Here is a 15212-nt window from a genome sequence, read left to right on the forward strand (position 1 = left end):
AGTCCTTCCTTCTCATTAGGTGGCCAAAGTATTTGAGTTTCAACTTCAGGATCTGGCCTTCTAAAGAGCAGTCGGGGTTGATCTCTTCTAGGACTGACCGGTTTGAACGCCTTGCAGTCCAAGGGACTCGCAGGAGTCTTCTCCAGCACCATAGTTCAAAGGCCTCAATTCTTTGTCGCTCAGCCTTTCTTATGGTCCATAAATGTGAGCTGGTTGCCCAAAATGTGGTGAATATTCAGTTTGTTTTTTTACTCTACAATGAGTCTGATCAACCCATTTCAAGTTTCCCTTTAGCTCCCCCTAAAAGAAAAGCAATTTCTCTATACAGTTAAAGAAAATGAGATAAAGTAGTTTTGTGTTTGAATATCAATCATTGTGTTTGCAATCAATCATTAAAAAAGGGAAGGAATTTATTCAGCTTTAAAGTGGTTTTTTTTTTTTTTACCTTACAACAGTCCAGTAGATAATAAAGTCCTTGAAGTTGTTGAGAGGTAGCTGGTGTCAACTTAAGGCAAAAAGCAATAAAGGGCTTTATTTCTAAAAAGGTGCTTAACTGATCACTGTTGCTATTCCTGAAAATAATGAGAAAAGCATCTACTGAAACTTAGCTGTTTCAGCTAAGTACAGCAATAATGAAAAAGGTAAAAATCTAAGATTAAATTACCAAAATATATAAGACTATTTGTATGCTCAAAACAGTTCAAACTGAGTAAATTTCAGTAAATTTGGCCACGAAATCAATTTTACACCATAGTGTTCCTACATTTCTGTTAACAGAATTTAAGCTTAAAAAACTCTACCCATTTATAACCCAAGATTTTTGGATCAACAGTGGCCTATAAAAGCTTGTAACTATGGGTCATATTATTCTAATATGGGTACTCCTTGGGTTACAACCACTTGTTCAGCAACCGTTCAAAGTGATGAACAAGGGGGATTTATGACCTGTCCTCCAACTTGCAGCTGTCCCTAGAATCACATGATCACAATTTGGCTGCTTGGCAACCAGCTATTACTTATGACAATGTCTCTTGGTTATGGAATCGCCATTTCCAATATTCCCTGCCAGCTTCCCACAAGCAAGGTCAACGGAGAAGACTCTGGGCAGGTAGGCGATTGCCCTCTTGGATACCCCTGCCAGGCCACAGCTTTGCCCCCAACCATCACACTGCAACATCCATTGACACTCATACAGAAACATCCACCCTCACACCATAGTAGCCACCCACATGCCTATATTCACACTGTGCTGCATCCACCCCACTTGCTCTTGTGCCACCCCATAGCACACCCGCACACAAATGCCGTCACTCGTGCTACACCACAGCATAGCCCCACCACACAGCCTTACTCAAGCTCAGCTGTAACACGCACACCTGCACTCCATAGCATTCATTCACCTGCCATCGTACTTGGGAGCTGCCTAAGAAAGGCATGTTGTGATTGGGACTTGCAACTTCCTGCTGGTTTCCCCATTGACTGTTTATTTGAAGCTGACAAGAACTTGCAAGTCCTTGCATAATAACCCATGATCCTTGCTTAACAATGGCAATGGGGACTACTGGGATTGCTATTGCTAAACAATGCAGTCACCTGACATTATGCTTTACGATTGCATCACTTAGCAATGGAAATTCTTGTCCCAATTCCTGCTGTTTAAGCAAGGATAAATAAACAACTATTTTTTACTGAAGGACAGACTTCAACTGAATTACAATTAGTTGGTCTCTGAATCAGAGAAATCACAGAATGCCTGTGAGATTTCTGCCATATACTTGCTATGGTTTTCTGACACCTATGTAGTTTGGGTAGAGAATAAGCTGTGAACACATGATAAAATGCTGAGACCAAATTCAGACAGAAGTGCCTTCCTTTCATTGTATAATGTTTTGCACTGTGATTTGTTTAAAAAAAAATGGAAAAAAAGCAAGAACCAATTCCTGACTACTCTCACAATATCACAGCAGTGGTAAAGGCACCATTTACATTCCAGACAATAATTTGATTCTCACCTTTTTAAATAAACCTCAGCAATACAATCACAGGTCAGCTTGTATTGCCACAACACAGCTAGATACTCCATTGCAGGCCACAGTTGTACTCTGTTACACAGCTGAGTTAACAGAGCAGGATCCAGTTGCTGACTTTCAGCAGGCTTCCCTTCCTGTAGGCTAATTAAAGCTCCTCCTTCTTTTAGCTTTGACTGCTGGAGATTCACCAATGTCTGAAATTCATCTGTAAGGAAAGAAGAAAGAAAAGAATAATTAAAAATGGTGCAACCAAGACTTTCTCTAAAAAAAAAATATCTAAACAGAAAATATTTTTTTTGTATAAAAATAGCACATTGCTACAACACTTTTCTTACAAGAGATTTAGATTTCAGGACTCATTTACCTGAACAAAACTCTTTCAAACAACTGGCGCGGAAGACTAGGCCTTGAGCTTGAAGTAACACTGCTTTTATCTTCCACTCTGCAGTGACAGTTCTCAATATGCAGATCTCTTTCTGCCATTGATCGTCTCCAAAGGCAGGCTTCAACTCTGGGATATGAAGAGCTTTGGAGAGTCTCCTGAGCTGGACAGCAGTTTCCAATATTTCTTTATCCTAGTAAAAGTTGAGTGATAGTTTAAAAAAATGTAAATAAGTGACAACTCTAGCCCAGCAATTTGAATGTTGTTTTTTTTCAATTAAAAAAAAATCCATGTTATTTAGGCTGAATTTGTGGATTAAGACCGAAGAAAGAGGAGAGGGATTCTGTACACACGGATTATAAATGCCAGAAGTTCCCAACAGTCAACATCCAGAATAAGAAATTGCTGTATTTATATGATTTCAACAAGCTATAGAGGAAACTTTCTGCTTGTGTCACTGGAACTGAAGAGGAAAATGGGGTCCTCACTGGGGATGGGGAATCCATAACCTTCTAGAAGGTACTAAACTCCCACCAACCTGTAGCATCAGGCCCTTGCTAGGAGCTGTAAATCGCCATTTCTCATCTAATTGTACTGTTTTTAATTTCTAGATTATTCATTCCTTGTAAACAATTAAGAGGTTAGCAGAGAATTCAGGTAGAAGGGAACTACTGTGCCAAACCTGTTCTGCATGTAATCAGGTGCTCTGCCATGGGTCATAGTCACCCAACATAGTTAACTAAATTAGTTAAAGCTAGCAAATGTGTGTGAATAATATGCTAAACTTTGGACTATTTGCTTTTTGTGGTTTATCATATTATACAAATTAAACCTTTTGATCAGATTATGATTCGAACCAATTGCTGCATAAACTTCAACAACAAAGTTAAGGATATTGTATGAACACAGTTATAGACACACAACCATCCTAGTTGGAACCAGGTCTACCTTTCCACAGAGGCAGCAGGTACGTTGTATACTGAAATTTATCCAAACCATGGACTTTTTAGAAAAAAGAAAAATCAAGCAACTGAATCTGTGACTTGTATTAGTTTGATCAGAAGTGGGCAACCTGAGGCATGCAAGACCCAAGGATTCCATTTGTAACCATCCAGAAACTCCCAAGAATATATTCTTGAAACTTGTTTTGCTTCGTTTTTAATTCGGTACTAAAAGTAAGAATGGAAAGAGGCAGACTTTGGCAAATGCACCATTCCTCTATCCACCCTTAAATTAAAGTCCCTCAAATGGCTTCGAATATAGCAATCACAGGCTGTTTATGGGGCCTGGCAACACTCAAGGACAGAATTTAAGACTACTCAAAGAGATTTGCTTCCCAAAACTTCCCATTCTTGTCCTCCACACATAAAATTCTGAATAAGTGCAGCTGAAAAAACCCCCCCAGCTTTTTCTGTTTCAGTCACACCATCTCATCATCAGATCGCTTACTGTAATCCTTGCACATATCAAGTAGGTTGAATTGCTCCATCATCACTACAGACCCTTCAGCTCCTAATAATACCATCCAACTGGCTTCTACTAAATTAACACTCTATTGGCATTTATCTGCAACATTATTAATAATTAGCTTCTGCCCATTTGCCAATAAACCTGCAAACTTCATGTAAAAGGGGAGTTTAAAAAGGAGTACTATATTTTCAAAAATGGAAAATTGGTTGAGTATTAGTTCATTTCCACAGCTTCTGGACAAGTTCTGTGTGCAATCAGACACCTGACAGTCTAAACCAGAAGGTAAATAAATGTAAGTCTGATGGTTTGAACATCAGCTCTTTTTTCTCCTTTCCACTCTCCTTACCCCTTTAGCAGATAAAGGTTTACAGACCAGCAATTACTCAGTCACTGAGGTGGATATAAGTGATATAGTCAATATCAGGTTACATCAGAAATTGCTTGTGTAGGCCAATTTGAGCTCAAGAGCTCTTGAGAATTGAAACACCAGTACATTATCTTATGTTCTCTAGCTCTGCCAGTATAGATGTTGCCCTAATATTGGGCTGGAGAAAATTATTTAGGTTTCTATATCAATGTAACATAGTTTTTAAAAGTTGTCATTAAAAATATCTGTGGCTCGTTAAAAATACGAACAAATGCATACCTTGAAGGGAAGAGGTTTTCCCAAGGCCTTCTGTAGCTTTTTAATGCTGGTGGAAATACCTTCTGGACTAGCAAGAGAAGACTGTATTTGCTGCGACACAGACTGAATTTCCTTGGACAATCTTAAAATGGAACAAACAAAATATTTATACAAACTTTTCAGAGGGGGAAGATTGATCATTAAATCACCCATGGATGTTCTGTACCAACCTTCACCAAAGAACGTCTAACAAGTCGGGAAAGACTAATATATTTATGCAGTGGCCTATAATGAGTTTATGAATAGGACACTGATAGAAAACACATGGACAGGCAGATTTGCATTTAAAAGCACCTAAGCCATAAACAGGAAAACCATACTTTTGCCTAGCATGTTGTGCAAATCCAATTCATTCAGCTACTTTATGTCTTAATTTGTTATGTGAATCCACCAAATGGGTTAATTACATAAGCCCACATTCAGTTAACCAGGGCTATAGGGCTTCATCTGAACACAGCCTATTGGAAAGGAAGATTCTTGGGAAAAGCTAATAGTACTGTAGAAAATTACAAAGCAGACATACTTTTGCTGTTCATATCCGCTCAGAAACTGAGATATTCTGCTGATTAAATGTTTCACAACCCAGTGCCAGTGGAGAGACAAGAGCATCAAGCCAGGAGAATCCACAGTCACCATATCAGATGTTGTCCAAAACCTGTCACGCCACAATAAGCTATGCAGAATCTAGAAGCAAGCCAGGGAGAATACGTTCTTTAACTATAGCAGTATGGCTCAGATGAAGAACTACTATTTTCATATCAGGAAATATCAGTTTCTTGTTTTGAGGATAACAAGAGAAGAAAGCAGCCTTCCATATCTATTCCTCTCACATTCTACGCTACTCACAGGAACATTTCCAGTAATGAAGGAGAGACAAAGGAAATCTTTGTGGTCCTAATGGGACCCTAGATGAAATTCCTACCTTCCAAGCTTCTTATGGCAAAGATACACTACAGGTAGTTCTCAACTGAAAAAGTCAATTTGGACCAGAATCTTTGTCACTAAGCATGTGGTTATAAAGTGTGACTGCATCTTTTAGCACTGGCACTCCCTGTAGGTCTGGTTAACTGTACCGCACGATTGTTAGGTGAGGCAACTTCCTGCTGGCTTGCCACAACCAAAGACAGTGGGAAAGCCAGCAGAAAGTTGCAAGTCCCAGGTCCCACAGGCAGGAGGAGGGAGCAAAGTGGTTTCCACTATGAAGCATGGTATGGAGAAGGTTTGTTAAGTGGCCACTGCAGTCGAGGGGCTGGGAAAGGGTGAATGGACAAGGGAGGCTTAGCCCAGTGACTTGTGGTCTTCCCTGTCGGCTTCCCCATTGATTTTTCTGGGGAAGCCAGCAGGGAAGGTTACAAATGATGACTGCATGATTCTAGGATGCTTGACAACTGATCGTAAGTGTAAATGGAGTGCCAGACACCCAAATTGTGATCATGTGACCATGGGGGTGCTGGGATAGCCAGAATTCCGAGGACCAGTTAAAACCACCATTCATTTAATGCTGTCGTAACTTGGAATAGTCACTGACCAGAACCAAAGCTATGTACAATTTTAAACAAAAGTATTGGAAGTAGAATCCTAATCAGATGCAAGAGAAGTCAGAAGTGTCAAAGTGATAGCTTTTCTTTTTCTTTAGGTCCTCTTTAGCGTATGAGCAGAATTATTTCTCAGGCTTAATAACCAATTACCATTCCTTTGTTTCATTCCAACCTATATCCATGTATGGGATTAATCCTTCAAAAATCTACAATATTACACTTTCCCCCCACTACTCATTGACACTGCTAAACATTTATATGTTAGTCTCATTAGCTCCTTTCCCTAGACCAGGGGTAGGCAACCTTGGCTCTTTTATGACTCGTGGACTTCAACTCCCAGAATTCCTGAGCCAGCATAGCTCAGCTTGGAACCTCTCCCTTTCCCCTCAGCATGGCTGGCTCAGGAATTCTGGGAGTTGAAGTCCACGAGTCATAAAAGAGCCAAGGTTGCCTACCCGACTATCCTTCTCAAAGGTTTCTTCTACAACACTACAATTAATATTGGTTCTTTGTAGCAAAAATCCATTTAAGCAAATATCTAAAAAGATACTATGGGGAAATCAGGTGTGTGTGTGTGGGGGGGGAGATAACATGGGGACCTGATGAAAAACCAAGATACTACTTACAGCTCAAGGATTAGAAAATATCTATATTGCCTACTTACTTCATATAACTTCTCATCAGACACAGCAACTTGTGTAGATTTCACCCAGTGCAGTACGAAAGCATCCCAAAGTTCAAAAAAGGCAGCAAGGTGGGCCACAACAGCATGTGGAAATGAGGTGTGATTACCAGGATCTTTAAGTTCAAGATAAAATTAAACCAAATAAAATATGTACCAATGTCTACAACAGTTTGCGTTAACAGTACATTATTCAATTCGTGAGTAGCGGTTAACGAAACACTGAAGACATCTGCAACCTATTCTTCTGAATTCTTTGTAGAAAGTTAATGTAGTTTATAAATGCACTATATTTTTTCTCAGAAAATTACTAAATGTAAAAGGTGTACAAAGCTTGAATTGTACAATCAGATGCAGCTTATGCAACCACCACTTCTCCCCAACACAGCTTGGGTGCATTCCCTAGAGTTCTTCAAAAGTGGCCACCAAATTGTAATTTTAACTCTGATAAGAGAGGAAAAATAATGGATAGACAAAGAGAAATCCCATTAACTGCATTTAAATATTTTAGTTTTAAATTAAGCCAATTCTATTTTTTTTCTGGGGCCCATCCATCATGTTAACTCACAAAGATGTGCAGTCCTCAGCTTGAAAGAGTCTGCATGAACTCCTGAATTCCCAATGGACTAAAATGAGAATATGCTACTTGGTGCTCTTTGTGAATTTTGGACAACTCATACAAGTCTCTGCCAAGATTAGGTATTATGAAAATTGTGCTTCGAACATCTGAAAAGTAGCAACTTGCTTGTCTTTTCCTTGACACACTGTATCAAAGTTCCAATGTTTGTTCCATTAAAAAAACACTTAGATATGTAATTTTATAAAGTTAAATCTTCTTGCAACTATAGCTTCCTTATTCGTTTTATCCATTATAATTAAAAGAAAATGGTAAGTTGCTAAATTTTCACTTATTAAAAGCAGAAGCATATTGTATACCTTTATAGAACTCTACAGACACCCTCAAAGCACTAGTTCTGGTTCTTTTGGTATTAATCAAACTTCTTTCAACGTAACTCTTTCTCTCCCGGTTCAGAAACAGGATTGCCCTGTAATTACAACATAATACACATCAAATGTCATTGAAATTATGGTGTCGGGAACACACAGCCCACAAAATAAATTTCATTATGATATCAAAGTTGCACCAATATAACGCCAAATGTTCTAAGATACCACTACCATAAAATGGACCATGCCAACCAATTTATAATTCTTAGATGGCAACAGGAGATTAGAAATGGGAGGAAATTATTACTTATGTGATAATCAACAGTAATGGAAAGTGATTTATGAATTTTGGACGATTTATTTTAAAACAGGAGCATGCAGTCCCTCATAAATGATGAGGGATTCAGAGAAAAGCAATAGAGCCCTGCATTGTTAAAAATATGAGAATATGGAAAATTGATTATAGCTTTTATTGGACATGTTTCACTCACACACACACACACACACACACACACACACACACACACACACACACCTGGCAAGCTATGAGCTCTTCTAATCCCTCAAAAAGTACTCTACAATTAAACTCACCGATTTGAAAGTGATTTTAGAAGGATAAGCAGCTGATCTGAGTGTTCTATTTCTGTATCAAAATCGACAGAATTGCTAATCGTATCCAAACACTGCATGTTCCATCTTGGATCCATAGGAATCACATGTTCATCTAAAAAGATATATGGGCAATGGAAAGACTAATATGCTTATTTATGATCTCCCTAATAGATACTGTGAGGTAGACATACTCTATTGAATGAGATATAGGTTTGTAATTATATATTGAGAAGTAAAAAGTTTAAAAACAAAACAGGGAACAAATGCATTTTACCTAACATACGAGTCAGTTAATTATTTCCTATGCCTAGTGTCAAAAGAAACGTTTTTCCAAAAATATTCTTGTATTCCCCAAATTTAGCTCCATTTTTAAAACTTTTCCCTTCCTTTTCACTAGAATATTCAGAAAGCGGTTATAAATCCCATCCCCATTTCTTAGTATTCATTATTTGAAACCTTCAAGAGAATACATACAAAATATTGTTGAGGGGAAAGGAAATTGTCTTACCTGTCATATTTGGCTGCAGCATCTTTATTACATTGCTAATTCCATTTGAGAGAGTGCTGAAGTAGAAATTATTCAGAGACGCAGCACCAGCTTCCAGTTGAGTGTGCACAGAATCTGCAGACATTAGTAGAATTGTAAGCTTGCGCTGAAATCAAGCCCACCACCTTTAGTCTGAGGTTTGAGTACAATATGTGCTTCTGTCCATATTCGTGTATATGTGCAAGGGATAGGAGAGGTGAGGGAGATTCCTTCTAACAGGAGAGCTTCAGAAGACCACCATAACCTGGAGCAGTTCTTCCTACTAGGAGGAGACCGCCAACCCTTCTTGCACAGAATGTAATCATGACATTTCACTACTATGTCAAATTCTTCCATTTACTCAGAAAAGAATCATGCAGCATGTTTTCCTATTATACCTTTTCCAGAAAACTCCCAATTCTGTACATGACTGACAACAAGAACACAGTTAAAATGCAAAATGTATCTTAAAAAGAGCAGCTGTGATTCAGACACTGGCTAAAACGCTTTTGTGATACAATGCGGAATGAAAATCTCTAATAAGCCTAAAGGTGTGAACCCGTAAAACTTGAGGATAACCAAAGAATTTGCAGTCTTGGAGACCTCTACAAATCAAATCAGAAGGAATTTCTATGGAACGCAATCTCTGGAATATACAATGGAGGAAGAAGAAATTGCAATACCTCTTTTTGTAATGGTATTTCTCTTACAGTCTAAGGAACCCATTCTTATTGTTAACAATGTTAGCCTGTTTTGTGGCAGCTAATGTGCTGACATCATCGGGTGGTTAACTCTAGTAACTCTGAGGTGAGGTGGAGTGGACTCTTGGGTAATTCAGGGCTAAAACAGATTTTGACTTTAAAGTGGGGGAGATGAGGGATTTTGCTGTTAAGGAAATGACAATAAATCTTTAGTAATTGGGAAACATTTGAAAGAGGCAGTTACACCTCCTCTGTTTACTTTTATTCTGACTTCAGAAACTTCCATTACATTTGGAAGGGAAAGTTCACTCCATCTGATAAATATTTTATCTGTTTATTTTAGGCAGCAAACTATCAGGATAATATCCATCCGTCCATCAATACAGGCCGTCTTTCAGCACTATAACCATTACAATCAGCTTTTCTTCAGCGGAAGGTAAAGAGTTGATACTTACCAGGCACTTCTGCTAAATTCTTTTTTATCTGATTAAGCCATCCAACTCTCAGTGTCCAGTCCTGATTGGTGGCTTTCTCTATGAATAACTTAACAGCTGCAGAAAGAACCTCTAAATCATCCGCCCAGGACTCATTCATCTCTACTGCAGCAAATTTGAGACAATCTGAATTTGGAGACCACAGAATTTTCTCAAAGTCACGTATATTAAGGGGAATTGTCCTGAAACAGAAGTTACGTTTTGTTTTTGTTTTAAAAATGCAATACAATATACATCTCAATATAAATGCCAAAGGTCTGGGAGAGACATTTCTCATTAACGGTGGGTTCTCTCTAATGGCACACAGAGAAAAATCCCTTTCCCATTGCAATTTCTCCCAATTTGATGTAGAAGATGCTACCCAAACCTTCAGAGCCAGTTGGGGGAATGCCCTTAGGAGTAGAAATTCTTTTGGTCAGTGATGAAGGCACGATGTCCAATGGGTAGGCATTACTGCATATAACCAAATGAGATATTACTCGCTATTAAATGGTTAGGAGCAAATAGGGCAGTGGTGGCGAACCTATGGCACGGGTGCCAGAGGCGGCACTCAGAGCCCTCTCTGTGGGCACGCGCGCCGTCGCCCCAGTCCTAGGCCTTCAGCTGGATTTTATAAAACCTTTTCGCTTTAGGCCTCCGCCGCCATGTACAAAAAAAAAGGTTCAATCAATCAATCAATTTCAACTTCTCGTGGGGAATAAAAAGATCTTGCAAAGTTGGAATTGATTGATTGAACTTTTTAGTCCCACCCGGTCTGCTGTTACCATCGCAGCCACACCCACCTAATGGGCCACACCCACCCAATGGGCCACACCCACCCGGCACCCGACGATGCATAAGTGAGTTTTGGGTTGCAGTTTGGGCACTCGGTCTCTAAAAGGTACGCCATCACTGAAATAGGGCTTTCAACACATTGTAACAAGATTTGATACCTAATCTTTAACTACATTTTGCATTCAAGCAAAATGCTTAGTTACAATTAGGAAAGAGAAGCCCTGATGGGAAATAATGTGTAGACAGGCTAAAAGTAGCCACAAGCCTTAATATTATCTGTATTTTGTTATGATCCTACTTTAAAAGCACATCTTCGCATCTATAGATGACAACCACCATATGCGAGGAGAGCCTGAAGGATGCCAATTTCCCCTTTTCCTTGATAACATCCTTCCCAAGCATCTCTGCATGCAGCTATTCAGGGAGAAGGCTCTGTCATGCCTACAGCTAATCACACAGAGGCTTTCAACGTAGCTAAAACATCACTTTGAAGTAGACTCTGCAGTTGAATCTGAACATATAAAAGTCCCTCCCCCCACTCCTTTCGGGACACTCACACAGAGACAACGCCACCCATTCCAACCTAAACTCCTATCTGAAGTGCATGGCATGGGTTCCATATTTATATGGTGATCCCCCGAAGCACATGAAACATGCATTTCATTATCGCATGTGCATTTAACAGAATTAAAATGAGATCTTAAGTATACTTCAGGACGGGTGTGAAGGAAGGCTATCATTTCAGGCAAAAAAGGACCAATGACAACAGCCTTCCCTGTATCCTAGGTCATCTCACCACACACACTTTTGGAGGACTAACTTATGTTCCAAAATCTATACTCCCTTATTTATTTATTTAGCATATGGATACAATGTCAGGGAAAACTACAAATGCTAGACACAATGCAGTCCTGACAGCCTTAATTGTTAGTTCATTCTATTCGGCGCTTGCGCGGCTATCCTTGGTGTACCACAGGGAGTGAACCTATAGTCCCTGATACTAGAGAACAGTTTCCTTTGATTTCAAAATTAGGTGTAATTAAATATATATATATATGGAAGGAATTAGAAGGTTCCTGGGGAGGGAGATTTAAAGAGGTTAAGGCTTTGTTGAATTATATCTCCCAAATTTTAAATGTGACTATTTATGAGAAGCCTTGAATATACTTGAACTATGTGATTACACATGCTTGGAAGTTCCTTGTGTACTAAATTGTCCATCCTCAGTCTTTGAATTGGATTTATTTTGACAGAGAGGAAAGATAAAAACTATATGGTTCCATTTGGTATAGATTTAATATGTTGCTTTAAAAACTGAGCTGTGGTATTTTCTATTAAGATGTAACTCATAATTCTCTGTGATTAAAAAAACGCTCACACCTTTATGCTATTTCTTATCTTTGTTTCACTTTGCTTTTCTTTCTATTTTTGTTTTCTTTCTATTTGCTACTTGTTCAGTGGTATTTTTAGGATGTTTCAATATATAGTTTTAGTTGAATTGTGTACAGGATTTAGAAGTTTTGGTGAACTTCTTTTTGACAAAAGATTCCACCTGGTTTCTGTAGAGCAGTGGTGTCCAACCTTAGCAACTTTAAGACTGGACGACTTCAATTCCCAAAACTGTCCAGTTAGTTGGGAAATTATGGGAGTTGAAGTCCTCAAGTTTTAAAGTTGCCATGGTTGGACACCCCTGCTGTAGAATTGGGGATGGGTTTTCTCAAGAGCCAGCAAATGATACTCAGCCAGAATGAATTCACTTGGGAATGTTAAGCCTCAGTTGCCAAATGAAACATTTCTTGCCCACCTGTTGCTTTTCAGGTTCAGTCTGTTCAGGCAATAGGCCAGGACTTGCCCATCATTATGAACGGTAGAAAGGAGAGAATCTTCAGCTGCAAACACAGCACTGCAGGCCGAATCTGGCCATAATCCCAAGGCAAGGAGAGACGTGTCCTTTGCTTCATCTGACTCCAATGCTGAAACATGCTTCGTTATCAAATCAAGCACAAGCTAACGCAAAAGATTGCAAAAGAGGAGAGGTTATATGAGACTTCCTCTACTATAGAATAGGAGAAACAAAAGTGCTGTCATTGCACTCTTGTGAAAATTAAGTGTTAGGTAACATTACTTCGACACATACACAATTCCACTGCAGGGCCCTTGTTGCTCTCTAAGCTTGGTTGTTTTCTTTGCAGACGCTCTAGAAAACCTCACTCCCTACTAGCACTGATGATGTTACCTAGTGTGGTAATGAAACATCTGCAAGAAGACAGACCATCAAGCTCACAAAATGTTGCAAACCCCCCCCCCCTTTTGCAGTCATGTCATCGCGTGCTGGGTGCTTGGCAATCTGGTCACACTTATTATTGGTTGCCAATATATGATCAATACTTGCAGTCTTGGCGTTTGCTCTCTGCTGGCTTCCCCAGAAAGTCAATGGAAAGCTGGCGGGGAAGGTTACAAGCTGCTGCTTGCCAAAAAAAAAAAAAAAAGAGTTCCATGTCAAAGATTTTCAGCTCTATGCAAGCTGGCATGGAACTGAAATCCTTCACGTCTGCTTGCATGAGGCTTAAAATCCTTTCGCAGGGAGCTCTTCAGCCAAGCCCCAAGAGATGAAGGACTGAAATCCAAGCAGGATTTTCAGCTCCTGAGCAAAGACAGCACAGTAAGGTAAGGAGGGCAGGTGCTTTTTGGGGGGGGGGAGTGTCATGGGAAGATGTAGGCCACATAAGAGTATTTCTCCACTCAGGCTGAAAATCCTGCTTTGATTCTGGCAGGGAGGATTTACAGTTCCTAAGTGGAGAGACACAGCCTACCTCAGGTTTCCTTGGGTCTTCTCCATCTCCCCTGAAATGCCCCATGCTCCTTACTTAGGATTTTGTCCACTTAACAGTTTTAAGATCACATAACAACCAGAAGTGCTGAGATCGCAGTAGTTGAGTAAAGCAGTCGTGTGGCATATTATTTAATGGCTGCTTTGCTTCAACGACCGAGATTCCAGTCTCAATAGTGGTTGTAACTCAAGGATTACCCCTATTATTATTATTATTATTCCGTTTGGGATCCCAATAATGCATTATAGGTTTGATATTTTAGAAGAGCTAGACAGAGGTGGTTAATTTCTTAGATTTTTTTTAAAAAAAATAGGGATAAATTCATGAAATACATTTTAAAATACTCAGCTGACCCGATTCTTACTGTGCCACTCTTACAAATCTAGTACATTTTAAGATGGATTCAAGTTATTTTGAGCAAAGTTTGGATGCTACCCACTTTGGGATAAATTTTGAATTAAAAAGAGTTTCTGCTTCCTTGGCTAATGTTTGTGCTCAGTTATTAGATCCATTTTTGTCAGGTGCTTCAGTGTATGAGAGTTAATGTTTGTGAAAACATGGAATCCGTTGAAAAATAAGCAAATTCTTTGTTTTACTTCTACAAACCAGATTGTATCTGAAAGCAGATTACCTTTTTGTCCTTTTGGGACTGTTGTGTAGATCCATAAACCTCCCAACATGCTTTAGAGAAACTCTTTGCTAAACCAAGTCCTCGGTGCAACCGCTGCACAATCAGTGTTGCAGCGTGGATCAGAGTTGAAAGAGTATAGGTGGAACCTGAAAAGCAAAACGTTACCATCCGGTAAGCATGTATGTATTTGAATATCTGCATTAAATATATAGAAAATTGTAACTATTTATTGTCAAAATGGTAAATTAATTTGTTTTTCCTTTTTTTCTTTGTTGTATTGTTTTACTTTTTTCTTTTAAAGCACTTTTTTGTGTGGTTTCTTTTCCCTTTTCTTTGCAAATGTATTTCTATCATAATTACCTTCGTGTTTTGTTCTTTGTCTTTTTATTTTTTGTTACTGTTTTAAAAGCAATATAAGCAAATAAACATTTCGTTTATGAACAGCAAAATAAGTAACTTGATCATGTGCCACCAAGTTGGTTTCGATTCTTTAGCAACCACCACATAGCTAGATTTTCTCCAGGAGGATCTGTTCCCCAAACTGGTTAATTCTTCCAATGTTGTGCCCATTGCCCCTACTGGTTGTTCTTTTCCAGCATTATAAATGAACCTTTGAGCCTGGTTATTTGCACTCAAGTGAGAACTCCACATTGATTAAAAGCTTATACAATGCGCTTTCATACTGGTGTTCTTAACGAACCCTCAAACATGGCGAGGTCTAATTACTACTCCACCCTCATTGCGTCATCAGATAATCGCCCGGCCACCCTCTTCAGGGTGACTCGCTCCCTCCTCCAGTTGAGGGGGGGGGAGGATCCCCTGGGGGGGAGGGCCGAGGATTTTGCCCAATATCTGCATGACAAAGTCGCTCGGATCCGGGAAGGTCTTGACTCTGACTGGGTGGCCCC

At 39.3% G+C, this 15212-nt stretch overlaps 1 protein-coding gene across 1 annotated transcript in view; it reads right to left on the minus strand.

Annotated features, from left to right (window-relative positions):
* Positions 1-15212, minus strand: part of MDN1 (midasin AAA ATPase 1) — a 116632-nt gene that overhangs the window by 53710 nt on the left and 47710 nt on the right. Inside the window, exons 47-58 of the mRNA XM_015817381.1 lie at positions 14305-14450; positions 12633-12849; positions 10030-10245; positions 8856-8969; positions 8327-8459; positions 7724-7833; positions 6770-6903; positions 5091-5251; positions 4529-4649; positions 2395-2605; positions 2013-2235; positions 446-572 (exon numbers count right to left, since the gene is read on the minus strand). Coding sequence (XP_015672867.1) covers positions 446-572; positions 2013-2235; positions 2395-2605; positions 4529-4649; positions 5091-5251; positions 6770-6903; positions 7724-7833; positions 8327-8459; positions 8856-8969; positions 10030-10245; positions 12633-12849; positions 14305-14450 — 1913 coding nt within the window. The remainder of the gene's footprint in view (positions 1-445; positions 573-2012; positions 2236-2394; positions 2606-4528; positions 4650-5090; positions 5252-6769; positions 6904-7723; positions 7834-8326; positions 8460-8855; positions 8970-10029; positions 10246-12632; positions 12850-14304; positions 14451-15212) is intronic.

This window comes from Protobothrops mucrosquamatus, unplaced genomic scaffold, assembly GCF_001527695.2.
Source record: "Protobothrops mucrosquamatus isolate PMUCROS unplaced genomic scaffold, P.Mucros_1.0 scaffold582, whole genome shotgun sequence".
NCBI classification, from domain to species: Eukaryota; Metazoa; Chordata; class Lepidosauria; order Squamata; family Viperidae; genus Protobothrops; species Protobothrops mucrosquamatus.